Source organism: Megalops cyprinoides, chromosome 17, assembly GCF_013368585.1.
Source record: "Megalops cyprinoides isolate fMegCyp1 chromosome 17, fMegCyp1.pri, whole genome shotgun sequence".
NCBI classification, from domain to species: domain Eukaryota; kingdom Metazoa; phylum Chordata; class Actinopteri; order Elopiformes; family Megalopidae; genus Megalops; species Megalops cyprinoides.
Window position 1 is genome coordinate 14,685,730 of NC_050599.1, and position 26,243 is coordinate 14,711,972.

At 43.1% G+C, this 26,243-nt stretch overlaps 1 protein-coding gene across 2 annotated transcripts; it reads right to left on the bottom strand.

The window, feature by feature from the left end:
- Positions 1 to 354: 354 nt before the first annotated feature.
- vash2 (vasohibin 2) lies at positions 355 to 25,908 on the bottom strand. Of its 2 annotated transcripts, XM_036550299.1 has the most exons (8): positions 25,809 to 25,908; positions 24,843 to 25,165; positions 19,548 to 19,636; positions 18,875 to 18,931; positions 18,093 to 18,167; positions 12,935 to 13,316; positions 10,840 to 10,958; positions 355 to 3,786 (listed from the first exon to the last, which is right to left on the bottom strand). In XM_036550299.1, exons 2-8 carry the CDS (start codon positions 25,155 to 25,157, stop codon positions 3,714 to 3,716), a joined length of 1,110 nt encoding a protein of 369 aa, XP_036406192.1. In that variant the 5' UTR covers positions 25,158 to 25,165; positions 25,809 to 25,908; the 3' UTR covers positions 355 to 3,713. The 2 variants fall into 2 exon arrangements, with proteins under 2 accessions (XP_036406192.1, XP_036406191.1); XM_036550298.1 differs by having other exon boundaries at positions 24,843 to 25,908.
- Between the last annotated feature and the right edge of the window lie 335 nt (positions 25,909 to 26,243).

Here is a 26,243-nt window from a genome sequence, read left to right on the forward strand (position 1 = left end):
CTTCTGCCCTTAGCTTTTGAGCAACTTCCATATTGTACATCATCCATTTATACAGCTGGATATTCACTGAGTCTGTGGAGGGTAAGTACAGTACCCAAGGTATAACAGCAGTTGGAATCATGCCAGTAATTTTGCTTTATGAGCCCTGCTCTTTACCACTATACTACAAAAATGCCTTGGAGCCTTGTAAGAATGTTCATCAAATTTTAAGGTTTTCATGTAGCTATATATACAAAAGTAGCACACTGCAAACAGATGCATTTCTCAATAAGAGATAAACTGACTTGCAAAGAACATAACACAGCCACTAAGACATTTACAAACTTAATTTCTTTTATTAAAACACATGCTACAGTAGGTAAAAACCAAAGTCAACGTGATCATTGTAACAGCAGGAGTTTCAGCTCAAGTACACGTCTCCCATCATATTACAAAATCATCTGTCACAATATAGAAAATCAGGGACGGATTCATTAAAAGTCTAGTCTGGCTCAATTCGTCATAGATGGTAAAAACCATGTTTGCACTTTTGAATAACACATGAACTGAACAGGCACTGTTCATATTGGCTGTGGCTACATACTTTTCTAGATTTTTTCTCCCTCTAATGATAAAACATTCTTACTGTGGGAGCTGTTCATTCCCCAGTCAGTCTTACTCGATCCAAATGAGTGACACTAGTTTAAAGGGCTGTTTCTTCCAGTTACAGCCAAAATGCTACATCAGTCCTTCTTACTGTATCAGACGCAGCAGTGACAAGTGTTGTCACTCTTCTGGCAAAAACAAACAACAAAAAAAAATCCAGAATGACAGGTAGAAGAAGAATTACCTTCTCTATCCTTAATCAAAAGGGGGCTGACCCCCCCAGCACTGTTGGATTTATTTATTCTTTTTTTTTTGAGATCTCACGTTACCATTTTTGAGGTTTAAGTACAAAGGAAACCCCTTTGGAAAAGCACTGTACTCCAGGTTTGGTATAAAAATCACATTGCATTGTAAAACCAGCAAGATTATTGAGGTCCACGACATGCTTTAAAAAACATTATCTTGCAACATTGCTACATCCATGAACAGACTGCAAACTCCCAAAATAATACGCACTTTCATTGCCAGGTATAGTTAACATTGCAGTTGTTTCATTGTTCATTTCCTTGTGCCATTTTGAGTTAATTAGCCTCCTTTAAAAAACATGTTGCAAATACACAATGACTTTCAACACAGCTGATATGATGAAAACGAGTGTGAAGGTAATTTACAGAACAAATTAAACTGCATCCCTGTAATGAGACACAGCTACAGCTTCATCAGCATTCTGTGCTTTTTGCACAACTCTACCTGTGCTCCAAAGTTCTACATCAAGGCATTTTTTTATGAATATGGCAAACCTATTCAAACGGAACAATTAATACTGCACTCAGTAACGAAAATGTCCTACCTTTGGGAAAAAAAACGTAGTCTGACCTTGGAGCTCACCCACCCTCATTCATTTAGATAACACTTCACAGTAAAAGAAAAATCTACATCTGCACTCTGCAACACTGAGGAGGTACCATCTTTCCGTGAAGTGATTCAAAACAGCCTTTTATCTTCCTACGGTATTCTGTTGTCAGTTTAGCATAACCCATTGTGTGGAATAGCTTTTTTGATCAGACAGATGTCAAAAGTGCCTTTAATTCAAAAGGTTAATCTCTGTGTGCTTCTCCTTTGCACCAAGTGATAAAAAGGAAAAGATCTAGCTTATTAATCATATGTTTAATGGCTGGCTCTTCTGTGCTTAAAATAACTCTTGGAAAGCTGGTACCAATCACGGCATTTGCAGCTCCAAGTCGCAGTTTTCGTTCCTCATCAGAATATTGACACTTCCGATTCACATAAAAAAGTGTGACTTTTTCAAGCACTGCAATTGTGTTCTTACCATATGTTGCAGTCGACTCATAATTAATTTCCATTAGGGTGCATACTCATTCCTTTTAATTATTAGCACTGCGTTGCGACTTTTTGATTTTCTTTCTTTTTTTTTTTGTTTGAAGAGGTGCAGATGTCAACACTGAATTTTTATGAAGGAAGACAAGGATTGTGGCTAGAGACAGGTAGAGACAGTGTTCACTAAAGGACCTTTCAGAGTGAGGGCCTTTGAGGAATTGTATTGGCTTGCATAGGTTATTTACGAGCCAGACTTCCAAGCTACAAAGAGAATACTGTTTATCTGCTGATGAAGAGACTGCAGTGAGTTCGATTCATGTGTGTGAGGAAAGAAAAAGAAAGTAAGTTCACAATATGCTGAACAATGTAGCACTTCATATAAAGGCATCTTCAACACAAGATTTATATGTGATATGTGCCTTTTGATTCATGAGTTGTTCTTCTGCCTTGCAAGTTGAGCTTAGTGTTCATTCTTTTGTCTTCAAACACTAACCCATGGAGACATTCTCTGCAATTTCTACTCAGCAAATGCGATATTATGATTTTACTGAGTAGGACAACCATACATTCTGATATGATTAAACTTTAAGCAAAAGGTCCTGTTATGGTACAGATAATATTCTGTAACTCATCTCCAGCCAAGTGCTCAGTGATAATCACCCCAAACAAAATGACCAATACTTGACCGGACGATGGTTAATTATTTCATTGGCTCTGTAAGGCATCAAGACACTATAACCCTTATTTGTTTTTGTTTTATGTTAAACCCATTAAAACACATGTGTGCACACACACACATACATGCCTGCGCACACACACGCACATGTGCACACACAGTGCCCCTTAACTTCTACCCCGTCTCTATGTAGGTATTCAGAGTGGAGCAAAATCCATCAGCGAGGCTGACACATGAAGGTGACCGGGATCCCCAGTCTGAACACCATGCCGGGGCTCTGCAGTTTGTCTTCAGGCCTACTCCGTCTCCCGATGCTTCGCTCTGTATTCTTTACTAGAGGTGCAGCTCTCCCATCAGAGCCATCAGTTCAGCAACTCGGGCCAGCCCCGGCTATCCCTCCTCACACCACCTTTACATTCACTCCCACTCTGAACAAGTGGTGATGCAACCCCCACGTCAGGATCAATGTTGCTGGACTAAGACAAATTACTGCCAGCGGAGAAATCAATGCGTTGCACGTACTTGCCCACCTCTAAACAACACCCTCCAGGTTGATATTGACAATGACCATAGTTTTGATATATAATTCAAGCACGTAGCACACACTGCATCATAACAACAAGTCATTGCACAAAGGCTTTAAAAACCATCCCTCCGCACTGAAAGCTGCAGTCCATAGAAAGGACGGATGTGTTTTTCTCTAGGCATGTTCACCATTTCAGGGTTTTGCAATCTCCTCTGTGTTCATAGCGTGGCCACAGCACTCCCCCAAATAAGCAAACCCTGCTGTGGGGGAAAGTAACAGCCTCGGATCACAATGCACGTTTGAAATGGATGACAGGAACAGGAATGCTGCTTGCCATGATACGAGTCTTTGTACAAACTCTCCCACATTGTTCAGAACATCCCAGTGATGTTCTACCTTTACGCACCATTTGTTACCTTAAGTCTTATGCAGAAAATAACAAACCCAAACGGTGTACGTATGTACATAAATATACAGATTGTCCATTAAATATATTTAAAATATGTGTGGAGTTGACCAGGGGGGTCGAGGGGCATACAGAGGCACCGTAGGAGAATAGAGGGTAGGGCTCTCCAGCTCTGGGGAGTCTCAGATGCGGATTTGATACCCTCCGTCGTTTAGAGTGCTGAGTTCTGCTGGCTTCCGGTCCAGAACCGCGGGCCTGCAGGGAAAAACACATAGAGTCAGGAGACGGAGTACTGACTGACACAACACCACTCCAGTACGCTGCACCTCAGGGGACCAATATCATCAATTCAGGACTCCAGGAGCCAGAGGTACCTGCTATTAGCAGTGTGGAGTAGGAGCAGCAGGGTAGCTTAAGTGCAGCTGTGTGGAGTATGTGCAGCAGTGTAGCTTATGAGCAGCAGTGTAGCTTAGGGGGCAGCAGAGTAGAGTAGGAGCTGCAGTTTAGCTTAGGGATTGGCGGTACAGAGTTGAGATAAGGAGCTTGTACCCAGGCTGGCCAGTTTGGTTCCTAAGTCGGCTGGTGCTGCTGTACCCTTGGGCAATGTACTTAACCTGAATTGCCTCAGTAAAATGCCCAGCTGTATAAGTAGATGAGTTGTAAGCAATATGAATCACTCTGCGTAAGTGCCTGCTACACAAATGTAATGCTTATTCTGACACCTTACAAGAGAACTCTGCTCGCTGCAGTTCAGTGAAAGGTTGTTAAGGTTAGAGAGTAGGGGGAAGCAGCTGGAGCTGGACTTGTAACCCAAAGGTGGTTGGATTTCTGCAATGCCATTGTACTTGAGTATATATCTAGCTGTGTAGATTTAGAATATGTAAAATCTGAATTGTGATTTATAAGTCAGACTGGATAGACCAAAGCAAATAAATACTGTACAATAATACTGGCCTGTAACATCTGGCTCGCATTGTAAATGGGAGGAGTTATTTCACCTCTGGGGGCAGTCGTCTAAGTCACCCCTTCTTAATCCCTCTGTAAAGCCTCACAGGTGCTGGGTAAGTACAGGCTTTATCCACAGATTTTCTATATACTGACCAGATAGTCAGCTTGGAGTACCTCACCTAGAAAATTCTGTCGCTGCTGTTGGTGATCTGACTTCCCATTGTAAAGGTTCTTGAAGGGGTGTGGTGTAAAACAGAACTTCCTTAGTTTGCATAATTACTCAGACAGCACCTGAAACCTCCTGTTACCACCTGAAACAAACTATCAGGATATTGAAAGGAGAGCAGGAGCTGAATATCTGGTCATAACATACAGTAGTATATCTGCGGCATAGCCATATATAGCACTGCATTTCTTGTGTCACTGGTCCCACACAGCAAGCCTTCTGCCTCATACTTAGGGAAATATCTAAAATGGTCTTAAACAGAAAAAATGCGATAAGGGTTCATAAAGCCATCACTTCATCATATTCAAGACCTTTTTCTAGCACTCATTTTTATTTTCAACAAAAGAAGAACAATATGCCAATATAATTCACCAGATACTCTCGTGCCATCTTTCCTTGTACACTTAACGTGAGATGTCCTTTCTCTTCCAACACAGGATGGGAATTGGTCCCTGATTAACTGCTTATGTCGTTTTTAACCCTTGAAGCACTCTTTTCTGTCCCTCTTCATCCCTTGAGCATGTTTCAGCCTTTCCACCTTCCTTCCCGATCGATACTCATCACTCCCGCTTCGTCACCCCCCGAGTGGGAACAGGCCTCAACTCCAGGAGAGCCAACCGCCTTCAGGACTCTGGACAGCACCCGAAGTTGGCTTTATTCCGGCATGCCTGTTCAAATCGATGGCAATCTGTCTCTCTCTAACAGGGGCGTGTCTGTGGAGCAAGCTGTCTGACACCCTGGAGTCAATAAGCGGTCAACACTGAAGGAAAGAGCTACTGCAGCCATGGATTTTCTTCTGAGGTTTAAAGCTTTTGCGTTTATTACTTTTGCCATACAAAGAACCCCTCCACACCAAAGCATTTATCAGTTTATCTGAAAAATGCCAACACCGTTAAAGAGATAGTTAAATAAAAGCCTACCATTATTTTTCTACATTAGTTAGAAACATGTTCATTTTAAAATAACATAAAGTTTTAGTTTTTTTGTTTTTTCTCCCCTCTTTTACAATGGCATAAATGTCCGATACTGCTCATCAGGTCAGCTGATCAGAAAGCTCAGAACATGTCAGTCTCAAAGGCTTTGAGCCAAAATGTCAGGGGAACTCAAAGCTGATTACACAACTGCAAACCAAAAGCTCCTTAAACAACCCCCTCAGTCAGGGCAAAAAAAAAGGCATAAAAAAATAAAAACATCTCTGTTTAGTGATGCTGAAATAAAAGAACCGCATAACTGCTGTGTACTTCAGTGCTGCAGTGCCCTTTCTCATCAGGGAAAAGTTGGAGGTGCAGCGAGGGTGAACTTTGCTGTGACCTCAGCTCTGAGTGTGGAAGGACAGGGCCGGAGGCTCTCTGCTGATGGGGGGGTTCTGTTTGATCGTCGGGGAATTATGTCCAGAATGAGGCTTGCTGATGCGAGCTGAAGGGAGTGGGCAGGAAACCCGGGCAGCTGTGGCATGGAGGACAATTCCCCGTGACAGGCGGAACTCGTGGGGGGGGGACACCAGCGGTCAGCCTCCACCCCGAGACGGCACAGCACTAAGATGGAGGAGACGGTTCCACTCCAGTCACAGGGAACAGGAAGGATAACGGTTTCTGCTCAGATTTGCCCTGGTTTCACCTCCTTATTCCCCCTTTTGGGCTTGTGTGTTAACAAACAGGGGTCACAGATCAAAAAAAGTCCAGCTGTGCTCTTAACCCTCAGTCAAGCAGACTGCTATCGCTCATGAGTCAAACCATCGTTGTAACCACTCGTTACAAATCAAATGTGACTCAGCCTAGGTGTATATCACTAGCCAGGGGAGACAAGACAATGTGGATGTGGAAGAACCTACTGTAACTGCCAAAGATCTGGGCAGAACAATTATAACCATAAGAATGTGCTTCTTCCCCTTCCTACTGCAACTCTTACGTACAATAATTTTCTCCATGCACTGATACTGTGGGGGACTTCAGTGACATCAATCACAGAAAGACATCTCTGTGTAGGTATATTATGTAAATTCCTTAAATTATGTAAAATGGCTTTGATATACTTTGGATTTAAATAGACCAGAATGTGTGAAACAGAATACTATGGTCATGATTTAGGAAGAGGAGTTTGCACTAGCTGCTATATAAATTTTTCCATATATTCATTCACATTCTCACAAGGCTCAATACAATACACTTAAAAGAGTTTTAATATTGAACAGTACTTTTAAGTAATTAAATTACTAATTAAATCTGAGAAAAATCAATGAACAATCCAGCGGATTCTTTCCTTCTCCTACGTCATTAACTTTGCCTTGAGCATGAAATTAATGAGCTACTGCATGAGAGCTAAGTGCACTGGAAATGAGCCTTTCTTTCTCCTGGAGACCTGCAGAAGACCAATAGAATTTGGTCCTCCTCTTGGTTGGTACCAGCACCCCCAACTACCCATGCTCTAATCATCGCAACACACTAGAGCATAATATGCCACCTCTGACCTCAACACTGCAAGCAGAAAGACTGCACAACAAAGGAACAGTCAACAGCACGCAATACTTGACTGCTGTTTGATGATAACCGTCCTTCACACAACCATTTGCCCTTTGTGGGAGGCCTGAATGAGACTGAACACACTGGAGTGTTTAGTTCCACTGGATGCACACCGGATCAGGTTTCAACACTTGAAATGGACAGTAATAACACTGTGAAGTTGGGGGAGAGGAGGGGTGGGGTGGGTTGTCTCCAGGGACGCCATCGACAAGGAAGCGGGCGAATGCATGGTCGCGCAGCAGAAGCCACACTAACAGAACGCTGCAGGGTTGCTTGGCTCCCATTTTCTTTGAGGAAGAAAAATGGTCCTTACCACACTGCTAGGAGTCTCCAGAGTGCACACTGAAGCCACAGTATGAGCAGGATTTTCAATCAGTTGTGTAGTTCAGCTCCACGCTCCTTTTCTCAGTCATGCGGGATTATGGGCAAACATGCAGTTACAAGTTTTTTTTCCCCCCCACTTGTCAAAGGCAAGAGCTGCTCAATACCAACCTAGTCCGACTTCACAGGTTTTATTTTATCATACACTGCCAAATCATCATGCACTAGAAACATGAATTTTTTTGTTTTATCATACTGATGAGACCAGCAGTTGCATAGATCTGGGGCCAGTTTCTATAATGTGAATTACAAAACAGCACAAGAAGTCTCTTTTTTGTGGACTTTTAAACTTCCTGTCCTACACATCCTGTATGTCATACTGGTGCACAGAAATTAGCTTGGCATTTAAACTCAATCTTTAAATAGAGATCCACAGACTGTCAGCAGGTTTTAGTGATACTCGCTACCTCACAGATATAGTCCTGAGGGATCTGCAAAATTCATAAGCTTTCATCTCAAGGGAGGTGGACTATGATTATTTCATCTTCTTAGCCTGGCTACGAGGACAAAAAGAGTGCAACTAGACCTCACTGAGAATTAACTTCTTTGTCAAGGCATTTTCATATCGCGGCATCCAATTCATGTGTTAATAGAGCCGACTGCACACTGCTGCAAACCTCAATAGTGTTTCAGGCATCATGAGCACAGCTTAAGTCTGCATTCATCTGCTAAATGGGCGCTGGGATATTTCTGTGACTCAGTTTGTTAAGAGGTATATCTGCAACACCAGGCTTTTTTCCAGTGAGGTTATGAATTTATTAGACATCCCGCGCTATCACTTTGCATTTAAAGAGTGGAACTAAACCACCGAGGGAAACACAAACCACAGCCGTTCAAACAAATCACCATTATTCCCGCTGCAAGTTCTCTCCGAGGCACTATCTGCACTTCTCAAAAACCATCCCGTTTCTGAAAATAGAGCCAGAGACACGAATTTGCGGGCATGTCGGGTACACAACCCCAAGACATGGCCTGACTGAGGAGGACAGGATCGAGTTTCCCTGCGCTCTCCACAAAAACAGTAACGAAAATAGCCTGCATGTGAAATGTACTAAAAAACGATGGGTACACAGCGGGGGGCACAGACAGGCCATCTACGTAACGTCCATCTTTAGCTCCGTTCCTTGGATCTCTGAGCTCTGCTCAAAGCTGAGTAATGAGAGAATGGGAGAGAAAATGCACCATCTCCATGCTGATGAGAAGAACATGGCTGTGGCTCTGCTACTAGGCTGCCGGTGATAAGAGTCAGGGGGGCGTGAATACACTTCCAGCTCAATAATTAACGTCTCAGATGAACCGACAAGTGGAACGGTGGGTGTCCAAGAACAAAGCCAAGAATAACTGCGATCTGGAGGGTGGCGATTCTCAGCCGCCAGCCCATGTTTAAATGTCACCGCAACAAAGCCGTGGCAGCCCCCCTCTGATTGGACTGTCAGAGGGTTACACTGATACACTCCTCTCCCTGCATCGCTGTGATTGTAGATTCCATTATCCAACAGAATCCAGGCAAGCCTCATCAGCCAGCAATTATACCAGCGGCACTGCTGCTCTTTTGAGACTGCTGCGCCAAAGTGAGGAGTTAACCCCTTAACCGCCGACAAATGCGCAGAACACCAGCATGATAATCCCGCTGGACAGAGCCTTGAATGATTCACGGAAAGGGGGGAGCATGAAAGCAGGTGTTCAGGCATGTCATTAGGATCCACAGGGTGATGTAATAAAGTGACTATGAACAGGCGTTTACTAGGGCATGCACTCTGGGGTATTACAGTACAGACATCCCCACCACATGAATCTGGCTGGGGCTCTCGAACTGACACAGCTGTTGCATTGCACTGAGATCCTATTACTGTAGGAAAGCAGCTGCAAGACTGAAGCAAACACTGCCACTATTAGGAGCAGAGAGAGCGTATTCAGACAAGTCCGGCCTGGGCCTTTCTCAAAGCTACATTTGTGACATTACGTGAAGCTTTGCCTCCTTTTCTGCATGACACGCCAGTCTAACTTAAGGGTGCATTGGAGAGCTTGACCGGTGACAGGGGTTCATACACGGACATTCACGCACCTATAGTTTGAAGCCCGGTTCCCTGCAGCGTCTCTGGCTGGTGGCATACTAGAGCCACCCGCAACACACAGCAGCAGAGGCCTTCTTCCTATTCTGAACACGCAGCCATGCGGCTTTCCAGCCGCCTCAGCAGATCGCGCCGCAACATGCTAACAGCGCTAAGGCGATGACACCGAATTGCACTATCGAACGTCAGGAAGAGGAGGAGCTGGAGCTCCATGCTGTGAAATGAAGCACCCTGCCGATTTCACTCTCAGCTGCTCCTAGACCATGCTTTCAGGCCAGCTGTCGAGCTACAGTGCATTTTGCAGACCGAATTCTTCTTTGTCTCGACAATGGCCCAGATAAGAATACAATAGAACATGAACTCTGCCTGACCTTGAAATGTAAAAAGAGGGGGGGGGGGGGGTCGTAATTGAGCATTTTGAAACAGCACTCTATTCAATCTGGATTAGGTTTACATATGATTTACACAGATTCTGGCAGTTCAGCTTTATCATCCCAACAGACATGCATAAAGCCACCCTGTCCTGACTGCACCAGTGCATAAAATATTTTTATATTTTAGAAAAATTTTGAATTGAGATTGACTTCACTTCTCAAATCGCACAAGATGATGAATTTAAGATAAATCAAAGAAAACTCAACTCATTCATTTTCAAAGGGTTTTTTTTTTACAGGCTACTCCTGGGGTCATCTTGTTAACGCTGTTCGTGTTAATGCTACATATGTGAAATCTGCAGGTAGTCTGGAGTGCTGCTCAATACAAGTGTTTTTTAACAGAGCAATTTTTTTTTAAACTTTTAATTGGAAACTGGCCAAGATCCAACTTATTCTGAGGCATTATATGTTCCATTCAAAGAGGCATTAATTACAAGATATTGTCAAAATGAAATAAAATTATGATTAAAAATAGATCGGATTCAGAAAAAAATGACCTTTTACTGACCTTTTAATTTGGCCTCATACAATAAACGCGCAAGACGATTAACCAGTCACAGAAAGGGTTAATGCACCACCTACCAGATGCATTGAGTACATTGTCTGTCCAGGACTATGTGGAACATTCATGTTTGAAAATCTCTGAATGGTAATCACCTGACAGCTACTTGTTAATTATCCTTGCTCTTTTCTTTTGCCGTGTTCCGCTTTGGAGCGGAGCTACTTACGACTTGTCTCTCCTGTGCAAGTGTCGTCTTTGGGGGCTGCTCTGCCGGCGACGCGGGGACAGAGACTTGCCTCTCGTCCGCTCTTTAATGGGAGACTGAGCACTGGATGACTTCAGGATCTGGGGGGTGGGGGGGAGAGAGCAGAACACAGACCCTGAGGAAACAAGGCTCTCAGGGCGAACACTGCTCAGCATGATCTCCACAGATACTGATAACATTAGAACTGTCAACAGTGTCATATGAATTCTGGTCACACTCAAAACACTGCTGTTTGTGTAGGGTTTTCCATCCCCGTGACGGTACTGTGGGTCCATTTTAAACCCCACCCCCAGGTGATATCTTTGAATACTACAAGGATTATTATGAAACGGTGGGGAAAAAAAAAATCTAAACTGTGCTGCAGATGAAGAATCTCAGAATTTCGCCTTGTGTGCTGCAAGTGTGCTACAATTTTGTTACATGTGTTGCTAAGAATTTAATAACCTCATCTGGGATTAAACGTAGCGATGCTTTTTATCTGTCTCATGCTGCATATCGCAGAGGGAATCGAGCAGAGAGATCTTTGAATGTCTCTTTTCATTAGTAAAGCTGCTAGTGGATGCTAATAAAGTCAGCCCCCATAAACGGCAATCATAATGATGATAGCGTGCATTAGCCTAATGAAACTAACAGAGGAAGTGTTCTAAAAACTGAATACCACCACACCCATTTGATACCCCGGAGGCATAGAGGAAGTGAAGATGATCAAGACCCATGTTTCATTCTCCTTAAATGCATTTTCATGACCAACATTTGGTTCATTATTAACAGCTATGTGTTTACCAGAAAGCACAGCCGTTTCTTGGTTACCAGAAATGCTGACAGTCAATAGACAACTGTTATGAGTTTGCCTGGTAGCGTGTGAGATGTGAGTCCATTTGTTGAAGAGGGACAGTGTTTCTATAGAAATAAACGCTCATTTCCCTTCGTCTTATTTTCATACTTCAAACTAGTAGTTTCTTGAAAACAAACATCCGTACACTCCTTAACAAATGCCGACATGAATGGGGAAAAACAAAACTGCATTATAGTGAATGCTCGGTGTACTGCATTCTGTATTGAATATTTTGGCATATTTAAACACCTCACAGCTGTTTATAAAATGCACACGTGTTAAAATAACTTGAACTGTTTTGAAGGGTGGAGTTGCATTCTGAATGATCTCACCAGTGCAGTATGATATTTATGTACACTGTCCTGGCGTACATTTGACTTTTTCATCTCGTTTGGTAAATGGCAGCTATGCCCAGCTGACTGGGGTTAACAGCAGAGGCTAAGGCAGCCTCTGTGGTGCAAAGCAGCTGAGGAAACATGACCTATATTTCCTGATATTTCTCGCCCCACTGCAACCCCTCTCCGTGGCCCAGATGGTGCAGAGGAGCCTGGGAAATGCGACCCGGCCTCTTTCTCTCCCACCCCCACACGGCGCTGACCCTCATTACCACTGGTAGCCTAATTCCCGAATCACCCCAAGAAATCGTTGAAAGCATGATGCCAGGATGTGGGGGAATTCCGGGTTGACAGAAGCACAGGAAGAACACTTCACTTGCTATCAAACAATTACTTTGTAATGTCAACATAAATACGAGTGTAGCAACAGTCAAAAAAGCTCCCATACATATTTGTCACTTTTAAGGGTAATGGGGCGATTGTGCTTGAAATATCAAAGAAAAACAAACATATGCACATCCACACATTTCCAAAGGTGCTAGGTAATAAAAATAGCCTGCGATATAACCTGTGAGATAGACATAACCATACACTGGTGTAATACTCCCATGTGAAGAAATTAAACAGTGTCACTGCCATGGAAGTCTTCATTAGTTCGAGATGTATGATGTTGTATGATTTCACGTTTAAATAAAGCTTTCACTTGGAAACACTACAGCAACAATATTTTTCAGGCATCACCATCTCCAAGATGCTCTGGAAAGTTGCCATGTAAATATGGCTCTGCACACCTCCAATATATCTCCCATATACCTAGCATATCTCACCTTAGCACTCACCCCCTAACACAGCCAGGCTTTCCTTTGCATCAGAGATTGACCCTCACCTTCATCCTCATGTCTCGGGCGTGCTTCTCCAGGTCCTTGCGCATGTCTTCCCTGCCCAGCCGGCAGGCGCTGAGCACCAGGTACTTCCACTCGATGGGCTGGAAGACATGGGGGTCGTGGGGCACGTACAGGCCGATCTTCACCTTCTTGATGGTATGCTGGTAGCGGCGGTACGAGTCCTCGAAGTCGAAGACCAGGTCGCTGAGTGTGCGGAAGGTCAGGGCCTTGTCCATGAGGTCTGGCCGGCGGCTCATCCCCAGCGTCCCGTAGCGGCCGTTGCAGTAGACGCCCAGCACCACGTGGTGGAAGTAGTTCCCTGAGAACTGAGTCTTGAAGCTGATGGGGAAGCGCTCCACTGAGGTCAGCCCATTGGTCAGGTAACTGGGGCCTGAGTTAAGGGCCTGGTGGAATGCCACACTGGTTTGCGTGTCTAAAAGTTTTTTTAAGAAGTTCCAGAAGGATTTCAGCCACAAAAAATAAGGTTAGCACATTGATGAAATACAAATTCCACATTCCTCATCGTGAGACACAATCCAGCCCAGTGTAATACTAAGTAGACACTATCTACCACTTAGCTGAACATGTGGAGTGGGAAATTTTGTTTAAGGGATTGAGAAGAATGTGCAACAATAACACAATCTGCAGACAGAGCACGAAGAAGTGTTCAGGATTCCAGATTTTCGATAATGGTGAAACTACCTGAAGCAGGCAATCAAAACCACAAAGAATCTCAAAATGTCATGAGTGTTGAGTTATCAATACATATGAAATATTGAGTCCAACAGTATGCCTACTATCTCCAAGGTCAAACACAACCATATTACAGTTGATTGCTTTATAGTTTAAAGTTATCCCTTAATATCACAACCCACAAAAATGCCTCTGTGCAGCACTGGGAAACTTCAGAACTTCAGGGTTCTACAGTAGCTGAACTAAGACCTAAGGGCCTAATTAAGAGAATGAATGATGATCAAGAACTCCGTGGAATACTTCCAACAAGAAAGAAACCTATAAACCAATTACGTTATCATCAAGTAACTACCTAGTTATAATGCACTTCTTGGACAACCATGCACTGGTATAAAACTCTTTGAAGGTTGCAGTGTCAGCCTCTCGATGCCCTTGAGTATCTGAATCGATCGGCTAATAGAGTGAGCCCGAGAGAGGTCTTTAAGCAGGGAACCTGAGCTACTCTGCAACATGCATAATCACTACAGGAAGATCTTACTGTATAACCAGTCCTTTATCATAGCTTTAATTATGGATTACTGACGACTAGAGCAGAGATGATCTTTAAATCCTGACTTTGCATTTTAATTGTTGTAGTACTGCATTTTACAGGCAAAAATAGGTGATACAGAACAGCCCTTTTTGTATTTTATATAACTGGAAACATAAATGAGACAACTCCTTGTTTCATATTCCAATCATATTCCAAATGAGAACCATAACTGGACGCTATCAAACAAACACAAAGACCGCTCTGTTCTTGACACACTGAAGTGAAAAATGTGCTGGAATGCAATTCCACAGTCCCTACGGATGCCTGGCTGGACTCCACCCTCTCTGGGGCTTGAGAGTGTCTGCAGCCCTCCAAAAATGTTATGCAAGCGGGGCCTGATAAACTGCGGCATCACTGCACATGATGCGTGAGATTTATGACGTGAAACAACCAGCGCTGAGGGAGAAAACTGAGACCGAGGCCGACGTTTGAGCAGAACAGACGCCCGTCCCGCCTGTGGGCAACAGAGAGCGGGTCAGCGGACACGAGCATGCAGACGGTCAACGCACAGTCATCTGAACACTGACTGCCAGCGGGGCGCCTAAAGGCCCCTGGTGGGTCACAAGCGGGTTTGCAAACTCAGACCAAGCTCTCCGCATGTCCAGACAAGACCATGAACGTTGCAACTGCTCCCGCCCGTATGTCAGCATACAGGCTGTTTTTCAAAGCACAGACACAGGCACGCCGCTAAGTCTGGCGGGCGACCACGTCCGATCCGCGAGTGCGTGTGGAAACACATGGGCAAGGCTGGCACCCCGGCGCCTTGCTTTCTAACAGCCATCTGCTGGCTTACGTGAAGCCGCACTCCACCAGAGCCCCTCCCCTCCGCACAGACGCCGGTGTCCGTCACCTCAGAGAGCTGCCTGCCAGGTCTCTACAGTACGCTCCGCTCATTAAATAATCATACCGAGACTACGGGGGAGACAAAAGACTGACACACACAGCTCAGCTGCCGCTCGGGGTATTACATTCCCTGCAAATGAACACAAAAATCAATAATTAACAACACTTACATGGTCTATGAGGTGACTCATATGTGTCGAATGGGACAAAATTAATATTAAATGGGATGGCCAGAGCACAGGGAACAATTTGGCTTCAGTCCAGGGGGTTAATTCACTGTAAACCTCTGGAGGTACTGGAGGTTTGTATATCTGCACAACACTGTCAGTATCATCATCAACAGACAATTGGTATGGGTTCATCACATTGACAGGAGGGAAGGGAAACTCTGAATTTATATACAGTCTTAAAAGTCCATGATACATTACTAAATTTATTTTTCACTTAATGGGCGAACATCAAGAATATTATGTAATAAGAAACAGATGATATTGAACTCTATGACATCAACACCTTAATCTTGCCTTGTTCTAACACCGTGGGCCACAGTCCACCAAATCACAACAGACTTTGTCCCTAAATTTTCATTACGGAATTTAAGCTTTGTTTTTTATTTCAACATTTTAATTCCATGCTAATGACTGCCAAGCTTGTGGTGTTGTGTTATCATAAAAACAGAACTTTTCTTTAAAAAGGACAAAGCAAAATGCCTGGCCTACATCTGGGCACTCCACTTCTGGTATTGATACACTGGTACGTCCAGTTCTTCAGCCAGGCCTTCCTTAGGTGGCAGTATGCAGCCTGAGCGTCAGCTCTTACCCTGCAGCAGCTGGGACTGAAACCCCCCCCCCTTCCCCCTCACCCCCATGCCTCTGTAATGAAAGGCCCATTAAGACACTGCAGAAGATCACATTACCCATCAAGCAGCCATGTGATTCACACAACGCCGGCGTGCATTTCCTCCAAGCCTGCAGTCTGATCTAACCAGTAAGGCTTCCGCAACCCTCCAGGATTACTGTTACCATAGAAACAAACCTGGAGTGGCCTGGATTAGAGACCTGTAATAATCGCGTCTGTATTTACTTGCTCCCCCTTCATTCTTTTGACACCTGAACCGTTCCAGTCCCCAAAACAAAAATGGAGGCGGACACACATACAGGACTCAGATGACAGCTGACTAAGCTTCTCTCTCCCCAACTTGTCAAAGCTTATGTCACATCTGTTTTGTATGACAGAGGCAGTCTGACAGGACAACTCATCAGCAGAGAGGAGCAGCTCAGCACAGAAGCCTGTTGAGGTACAGTAAAGTCTTGCTAGAATAAACACCCACTTCCCCCCAAAACCCCCCAGACAGCACTGCTACAGGGTCAAGTGGAAGGGTCACCCTTTACAACTGACAAACCATGTGCTCCCACTCAGAGGACTAAAGGGTTTTAGCTCCAGCTGCCAATCATTCTGAAAAAAGAGAAACTCCCCCAACCTAAAAGACACAAGCGTTACAAACCAACTTTTGAAGTGATTGTCCTGTAAGGCTTAATAACAGGCAATTAAAAAAATGCATCCCTCCTGTCTGGTTACAATATAATATGCTTCATCTCATGGAATCCAAACAATAATAGTCTGTTTGCATACATAAATAATAAAGCAACTACCCATCCATCTTTTGAGCTAAGGCTGAACATAGTGAACTGAGCCTACAAACTTGCTTCCTATCTTATATTCAATCTGTTTATGCACCCATTTCTTGCACCCATCTTTCAAAACCAATGAAACAAGTCAACAATGCAATGGCCTATTTGCTACTAGCAACAAATTACAAGCACAATCATCCAAATTCTTTATCCAAAGCATTATCTTTTGTGTGACTTCCGTGCTAAGCAGCTTATGACAGCAATCTGAAGCACTAATCTAATAGCAGAAGAATCTGAAAAAACACCCAGAATGGCACTCAAGGGACATAATGAAATCAGTATTTTGGTGGCAATTATGTTACTCCACAAAGACAAGTCTAGCTTGTGGAACAAGTGGGACAAGAGGGAGTAGTACTAGGAGAGAGGGGGAAAGGCCAATAAATCAATAAATTATAAATCAAAACTATTATTACGCTTACTTATACTCTCCACAGCTACTCAGACAATCCACAGCTGGTCAACACTGTGTCTTTCCTTTTAATTTACAAACTTAGGCAAGCGTTATGTTTTTCTGACGCTGTTGTAACAGCTCAAGGCTTAAGTTAGCTATGGCAAATTATAGCCATCAACTATATTTATAGCTGTTAGACTGCAGAGGCCTACGTTTTAATATTGAATGCATTGGCAATATATTTAAAGAATGACATACTCACAGATGTTCACTCTTTTGGAAAAGGCTTCATTCTCTAATATAGTAACCTCTAGATTTAATTTTAAACATCAGTGCACCAGCCTGAAATCACCAAGTGTTGTTTCCAAATGCATAGGTTTTGTGATTTGCAGTGAGGGGAACAACTGACACAAGCTGTTAACTAAGCCCAGAGCGAAAGATAACTCCACAAAACCTCCCGATTAAACCTGATGAAGCTATTCAGTCCACCCCGGACGACATCACAACAGAATGCCTTGGCCTTAAAAAAGATGCCCAGTGTGACAGTAACAGTTTCTGAAAGAGCCCGGCAGCGGGCTGACACAGCATGACATGCCAGTGTGTCGCACTGCAGAAAGTTTACTCTTGGCCTCTTGCACACGCACTCTGAAGGGAAGGGGGGGGGGAAGGATCCCAACTCTCTGACTCCGTCGCCTAGCAACTGAGCAGTATTTCAGAAGGCTGGGTTGAAAAGGAGGAGAGGGGCCCTTTCAGTCCGAGGGTCATAGAGAGACTGAGGTCCCCCCCATCTGAAGGTCTGTGAAACCAGCATCACTGTTCGTTTCTTACCGCTGCGCACGATGTGTTAGAGCTCGTATCGGCTCGCATCTCAGTGAACGTGCCAATTAATGAAGCGCGTGTGCGCACGGACGCAGGCGCACGCGCACACAGCAGCTGCGCTGAAAGGATACATTCCGAGGATAACCGCTTCCAGGCATTTTATGGGGAGAGATTCCCTGGTCATCTCTCTAGCTGTCTCCATTAACCTGAAAAGCAGGGAGAGGCGAGTAAGAGACAGTGGCAAAACCAGTCGAATGGGTTCCGGATTAGCAGCAGCAGAGATGCAAAGCCTGTTGTGTATATTACCAGTGTTTGATTTTATTTTGACATTTCATTCATGTTAAGTTCATGATGTACTGACCTCTTTACAGCAATTAATCACGCCCTGAGGAGGACTAAAGAAAATTCCACCACACTTGAGCTTTTGAAGACATTATGGGCCAGCTGAAAGGACACTACTATAGCTGAAAACACTCAATGTAAATAATGGCATACCAGAGTGAAAGGGCTGTCCGTTCAATAGCTACACAATACAGAAAGCTATCCTCCAGATACTTCCTTCTGTCATCTCAAGAATCCTTTTATATTCTATAGTCCCAAAGCACAGCATCATTGCACATCCGGTAAAATGTGAAAGAGAAGGATACTAAATAGGGTCTGAATTGCAACAAAATGACCTGGATACCAATTTCACACTACAAAATGTTACTGTTAAAAGCCATAGGGTTCTGCTAGGTATTCCACTGTTTGAATACGTGTATCGTGAATATGTTCCACTGTTTCCACTGTATACAACATGATGAAAAGCAGTTGTTTCAAACTGAAAATCTTCTGGTTAGAAAAAAAGCTTTTCTTTGCAGCAAACAGGAAGAAAATAAACAAATGAAAACTCCACTGGATTGGCATCACTTACCCACTGAGAGGTCTCGTCTTCCTAATTTCAAAGAACTGAGTTCCTGTGTGATTGTATCTGTCAGCCATTAAGGAATGCCAGACATTTTACTAGGATTCTGTAACATGGACAACAGAGAAGCAGAGATGCATCTATATTGTGAGCAGAGATGGTGCGATAGTGTGCACCCCTGTTTACTGACAGAGTGTGAATGCACTAAATCATATCCTATTATCATATATGATCATATCCACATAAGATAACGTGTACTTTTGCAAATGCTCAAGTGTCACAGTATCCCACAAGAAATCTATCCCCTTTTCAATTCATTCTTTCACAAACACAGCACTTAAGGGTGTAATGTGTTTCTTAGTAACGCAATATTGCCATGGCAACAGGTGCATGCACCCCCCCCCCCCACTCCCCCCGCCCCAGTCTCTGACTGCCATCACAACTAATGAAATTTGCCAGCACACCATCAGAAAGATTTGTTCATGCTTGTCTGCAACAGTCTGGTGTGAACGAGAGTGAAGTGTTAAATGTATCACTTACACTCACATAGGCCAACATGCATCAATTAATAATGAACCCCCCAGAATGTACTGACACTTTTATCTGTGTTTTATCCATTTTTCAGCTGCTACACGAACGGCTGAGGAAGAAACAGATTGTGGGTTCATAGGAGAAAGGATACTGCAGCATCTTCATGTAGTTCTGGATGGCTTGCAGCCAATCAGGGACAGACATGGAGGGCTTGAAGTTAGGAACCGATGGTATGGGGTGCTGAAATGAAAGATATACTATTACATCCAGCAGACAGACATTCGGATGATCTGAGACATAAGAACACAAGAACAAGAAGTGTAATAAAAAACAGGTCATGTAGCACCATTAGGCTTGTAAGTTTGCCCCATTGTCAAGAGTGTATCCAGCACTGTGCTAAATCTGGCCTTGGACTCTCTGCCTCAGACTAAAGCCTAGTAAGCTATTGTGTACACTCTTCATACATATCAAAATATAATATTTTTGATACCTGGAACCAGTCTTGCTGCCCTCCTCTGTAGTATTTCAATGTCCCTCTCATAGTGTGGTGCCTCAAACTAGTCACAATACTCTAAATGTAGTTTGACAAAAGCATTGTATAACATTAATATAATCTTCTTTGATTAGCAATCAATATTTTTTCCAACATAACCCAGCATGTCATTTGCCTTTTCTAAATATATATTATAAGGAATAATTAGTTAGATTGTCCATACACAACCATCCACAGTGGCAAGTAGTGCATTCCTTTAAAACCCTAAAAGGGATGACAGTAAAACACAGATGTTTCGTGCTCTGTAAGAGTACTGCTGCAAGTACTGGAAATCCTCCTTCGCCCTACACTGTGTGATTCCATTTTTCCACATGTTTTCTTGGTAAACACACTGTAATCAATTTCTGTAAAATGAACAGCTTCCTTCTTCTGGGCTCGACGTGCAAGAGAATGTTGAGAATGTCTGAGAATGTTTGAAAATGCTGGAGAATATGTGTGAACTGTAGGAATGTTGAAGGGAGGGACATTCAATAGCATCTGATGTGATGTTTGTGATGTTTTCTAAGCCTGTTTATAGACTTGAAATATGGACAGTATAGGGACTATTCTTAGGGTGCAGACACAAGCTGCATGCTCTTTATTCTCTGTTATTATCCTCTATCATTATCTTAATCAGATATGCATGCTGGGCTGCCTGAAGTGCTTCAAACTGTGATATAACCACTGCAACCACACTCACAAACGGGTAGACAGTTAACAGAATTTATTTTGGGGAAATACTGGGCCAGATTATTCAAAGATCGTTCATAATTCCTTCAAGAATTAATGATTTCATGGCATCTTCAATCCTGCCAATCAACTGACAGCTTAGTCTGACAAACCCAAGAAGGGGGCACTTGGATCAAAGACTGACACTGGTGCACAAGCTCAATGGAGAACAGGCAAAGAGAAGCCCCTAAACCAAGGTGATGAAAGGAGTTTGTTTCCCTCTTCATCAACACCTGCTAAAGATAAGCCCTCGCTAGTCAGAGAAAGTCCCTCACAGCAGCTTCACATCAAAGCTGGTAGAGCAGGAGTAAAAAGTGCTGGGTCTCACTTTCAATAATCCCGAACACAATTCACTGTGAGCTCAATCAGTTGTGCAGAATACTGCAGATGGAGCAGCGTGCTGCTGGGCCATTAGATGAAGCACTGAAAGGGTGCCCCCCCGCCCCCCCTTTTGTGCTTCAGCAAAACAAGAGAATGAAAGGCGAAGACAGAGAGTGAAGAGGACATGATCCCGAGAGCACTCCCTACACTGAAACTTCACTTGCACTTTTTCAAAGAGCCATATAATCCCCCTCCTTTCAGATAAAAAAGAACAGCCATCCATTAACGTGAACACAAATCTAGAAAAGTTATGCCACTGTGTCACATTCACAAACCAAATTCCCCTGTAATTTGTAGTCCTCATAGTCTTCCCTCCTTTCCTGATCTCACTGCTGGGAAAGCCATGGAGCATCTGGGGGAGCTGGTAGCACAGCTGAATCACAACTGTGACACACAACCTCATCCTCATTCAAAGTACTAAAATAACTTGGACTTTTTTTGGTGTTCTTTTAAAGCAACGATGTAGGTGTCTAAAAGGCACCACCTTTGGGCGAGCTTGAGAGTCCCATGCTTGAAACAGCACAATATTGACCTATTTATGGGCTGAGGGCTCCACAAATAGACCGCAACTGCTGGCATCCCCCAGCAGCGGGTGGACACCTGGGTGTGTGTGCGGCACGCGGCGTGGAGGGGAGGGGGCGTAGCATGGAGCACCCCACAGCTGCTCTCCACGTGACTGCACTTGTCCCTGGGCTGGAAGGGGACATGAGGTGGGCAGACAGGCAGGCTCTTCTCTATCCCCTGTGCCTAATCCGATCCGCAGTTGTAAGGGACGGAGCTGAAATCCGAGTCACGACACACACTTCCATGGACATCTGTCCACAGACAGGTGCCCTCTGGAAAAATGCTGAGGGGCAGGTTTGGCCTCCTCATCTCTGCCTGGACTCTGCCTTCTCGCTGCTCACACTGACCTGACAACATGCTATGATGAATGACAAGCTGTGTGTCTACAGTAATGCACGAAGACTCAAAGTAATCAAAAAAGTACTTATCAATCTGTGATAATATCAGCTGAACAGGTAGTAAGGTTTACTGACTATGAGTCTCACAAGCTTGATTTTCATGGAAAGCTTGCATGGTTTTCTTAAAAGCAAAGCAAAAAAAACAGCCAGGAGAAAAGCCTAAATAAGACGGATAACTTGCTAATTCCAGTGAGTGGCTTGTTTCTCCACTAAGAAATGATTTTACATAACCCATTGTAGTTAAAGAATCTGATCACGGAGAGCTCAAGCAACTGCTGAGTGCGTAAAAAAGAAAAATCTGATAACGTAACATGTACGTGGCTAGCTGCATCCCAAACTATGAGTAAAACTGAATTTTGTATTGTGCCATACTTTGTCGTGATATGGAGCACATATAAAATTAGTTGATTTTGCTATTCAATTAATATTTTAATGCTTCTGAATAAACAGAATGCTATGATTATTCCAGTGCTGAACTCACCTGAATTCTGTATGTGGCATAACCACTAAGACCACGACTTGAGTAAATTCAAATTTAGATGTAAAAATACTAGCATCACAGAATCGTAAGTTTCTCCTTTGCACAGGCAAGCTTCAGAGATTATCCCCGAGCTCTCTTAACTCCCTCCAAATCTACTTAATAAATTCATTTACTGTCTACAACCTGGAGATTAGAAGCCCGGGTAGCAAGATACACTGCAAACCAAAGAGGAAATGTAACCTTTGATTTGAACAGACTGCTGCTGCCGGCTCAACTCTTCCTGTGCATTCGTTGTGACATCTGCGATATTTCTAGTAAAAACGTATACGTAAGTCGTCTATGTCTATGTTGTCCATGTCAGAATGAACAAATTTTACAAAAGGTATCAAGCACAATATCCACACGGGCTGGGAACAAACATTGGGAAAGTGCTTGGTTGTACATACTATAGATTAATCAAACACTCTTGTAAGGGCCATCCACCTTGTGGACGCTTTGTAAGTCCAGATAGACCTGCCTGGGGCCAATTTTCCAATGTGTCATGTCTTTCACAGAAGGTTTAACGGTAATATGAAGTTCTAACTAAATCAACTGTGCTGAATGATAACAGCAAAATTAAACAATTATATTTCTTAGGTGGCTTTTCATTTATTGTTATTATAAGAAGGACAACGACATAAAAGATGATAGACAAAGGTGCACACTGCTAAAAACGTTAAGTCAAAATAATAGGAATAGGAACTTTCACTGGTGAAAGTAATGTAGTGGCTTGCAACCTTTAATAAAGGCCTTTCATGCAGTAACCATTTCTCTTTGCCCCACGACTACAGCATTATCACCAGCTTTAATTCCTATTATTCTGCAGGGAAAACAATGAACAAAGCAAAGCACTGAGACAAATAATGAGATCTGCTTATGGTTTTCCACCACTATAAATATGTTTGCTATTCAATTACAAGCACTGCCTGCCCCTTTCCCACTCTGATGCTGTCCTCAGTACCACTCAAGAGTCTCTTCAACGGTCAGACAAACAACAACATTGCTCTTCATTTGCAGCATTTTATTTCCTGGTCTGGTGACATCCAGCCCCCAGTTATGTCGGACTTACGAGTGAAATTACCCAGAGAGACAATGTGGTGTCCACAGCGAAGCCTTGGGCTGGAAGAATCTGTCTGCGTGCCGACATATTCCACCGAAACTGGGTCAAACACTGGACTTTTAGGAATCTTCATCTCATCTAACCACTTTTCTGATTAGATGTTACATAGTCTATCTGGCTGTTAGATATGTATTAATATAAAAAATTGCTGTACACTGAAGATGCCGTGATTTAATCATGGTGTATTTCTTGATGGTGCATTTCTTCTTCATCTTAATTGGGTGACTTCACACTGAGCACTCAATATGCTAACACAAAGACTACAACTCCTTGTTTCAGGGATATGCCCCCAAAAAAAGGTAAAAGTATAGAATACAACAGCAAACAATGATCAAGTTAAAAGAAATCTCCCCATATGATAATTAAATATAAAGTAATGCATTGAGACATACGTTGTTAAGCCCAAGAATATATTGTAAATATAATGCAAATCAGAAATCTATTTCAATACATCAAAATGTCAGTAATTTACATATTAAAATATACTGTATCAGCAACAATAAATTACTTTAGAGAATTTTCACTTGTAGACCCACGAAAACAACCATAGGTCTTGTTTTTGTATTGGTCCAACCTCTGATTGTTTACATGGGTCTACGATACGTACATAAAATCTGTCCAAAACTGTTGGCACACACAAAGTGTAAATGAAGTGTAATCTACTACTTCATCGACCACAGATATTGCAGATAAACACAGAGAACATAAGGCTCGTTTTCAGTGCGTAACAGCTAAGTAATGACAAGATCGGCTGTAACGAAGACAATGTACCTGTTTTTCCAGCTCTCCCCAAGAATAAAACCCGGCCGTTATAAATTTAGATTATGTTTGATGCACTAGACAGTCCTCGAAAGGAAATGTTTAGCGTCTGGAGCTGATGCTTATCACAGCATTCACATAAATGCATTAGAAAAACCTCAATGTCACTGTGTCTAGGCAAAGGCCATCAACAATGAATGAAGGTATTTCACAAAAATCGAATTAATAAATCTCTGATCTCTGATCACTAATCTCCGATTTACGGTGTCAAGCGTGTAGTTTACATGATTCAAATAAATTTCCCCGAAACGTGCAGCTACAACTATTCGTGGCAGGATGTAGGGCAGCGCTGGCTGAATGGTTATGCAGCTGGTTAACGTAGAGCAGAAAAGTGATGCTCGAAACTGCTGTGGAGAGTTTAAGTTGACCAGCTGGTTACTTACTTTAGGTAGGTACGCAGCGTTCCGTATTTTATCCACCATCTCCTTCCCGTCTGGATGTATTTTGGCCACATGAGTCCACATTCTCTCCCAAGTGACACTTTCAATAGGAAACCCAGTCCTGTTGACATAGAACAGTACACCTCCATCTTTCTCTTCTTCTTCTCCAGAAGAACGACCGGCGTTGTTGGCGGTGCTGCTGGACGAGGCGGATTCGGCACCCGAACTTGAGTTGCAGTTGTTGGTGCTTTTGGAACGGCCGTGTCTACTGATCTTGGCTGCTGTTGAGCAGGTGCTGCCGGAGTTTGGTCCAGTCATTGTTGACTCTGTAAGACGGGTCCTTGTCACGGCAGACAACCGGTGGTTTTTTTCTTATTTTATTTTTTTTTTTAAATCGCTAAACAGTGGCTCACCAAAAACATGTTGCTTTTGCACTCATTCACTGCAATTCCAATGCCTTGGTGATTAAAAACAACGTAATAGATAGCTAAAGCTGTTTAATACATATATATAAAACAAAAACAAAAAATGATCTAAAAGTACCTCGATTCCCTTGCTATAGCTAAATGCACCAAAACCGATAATCGGTCGCGTTGAACAACTACCCTGCTAACGTGATATATTCTCATTGTGATATTAAAACATCTGAAACGTAAAATTATAAAAGTAGAGTTGAATCATTTAACGATATAAAATTATGTGGCTGTTCGTCCAGAGAGCTCCAAAGCTGGAGCTGCAAAATGGCACAAATACTGCATAGAAGCAAATTCGTAAAGGACCTTCACACAATCTGTAGCCTTGGTTAGACAGCTAACGCACAGTGTTAGCTACTAGCTACGGTTTGGCCACGGAGCTCTGTTGCTAGCTCACGTAAGCTAACTTCAAATGCCTTGCAAAAATGCTGCGGGGGCGACCGACTCCTGCAGCTTGTAACAGAAACAATACCTAGTATAATAGCTTTGTCTTTACCGTTCTTGAGACAGGCGTTCTTGTAAAAATCTACTTCTTCTGGGTATGTTTGTTGTTTGTTGTTTGTTACTCGTTATTGTTGCACACTGTGCCTGGTCTACAATCCATCAGATGGTTAATTTTAAATGTAGCCATAATGTTATTCTAGACCGTCGTAACCCGGCAGCCAACCACGATCTGACCCATTTCATTGGCTACAGCAACAAAGAGAGGCGGAGTTTCTTGCATTCATGCCAAATAAGGAGAACGCTCCTTGTTTCCATTGGCTGTAAACCCGGAAAAGGGCGTAGACTTAGGAACTGGAGCACTGTTTGTTTGGATAAATCTTGATCTTACGAATCTGTGCTTCAACTACTGATGATACGAAATAGAGTACAATTTGAACCAAATCCATTTAGACAACTTAAAATGTAATGAAATGTCACGTTAGTTTTA

Bases quoted from the DNA above. Each gene is read 5' to 3' on its own strand.
- vash2 (XM_036550299.1), bottom strand. From the start codon at position 25,157: ATGACTGGACCAAACTCCGGCAGCACCTGCTCAACAGCAGCCAAGATC. The intron at 18,168-18,874 runs GTAAGTGATGCC...CCTGCTTTTCAG, and splicing joins AAGACGAGACCTCTCAGTGG to GTTAATGGAGACAGCTAGAG. The intron at 10,959-12,934 runs GTGAGGGTCAAT...CCCACCCCCCAG, and splicing joins CCCGAGACATGAGGATGAAG to ATCCTGAAGTCATCCAGTGC.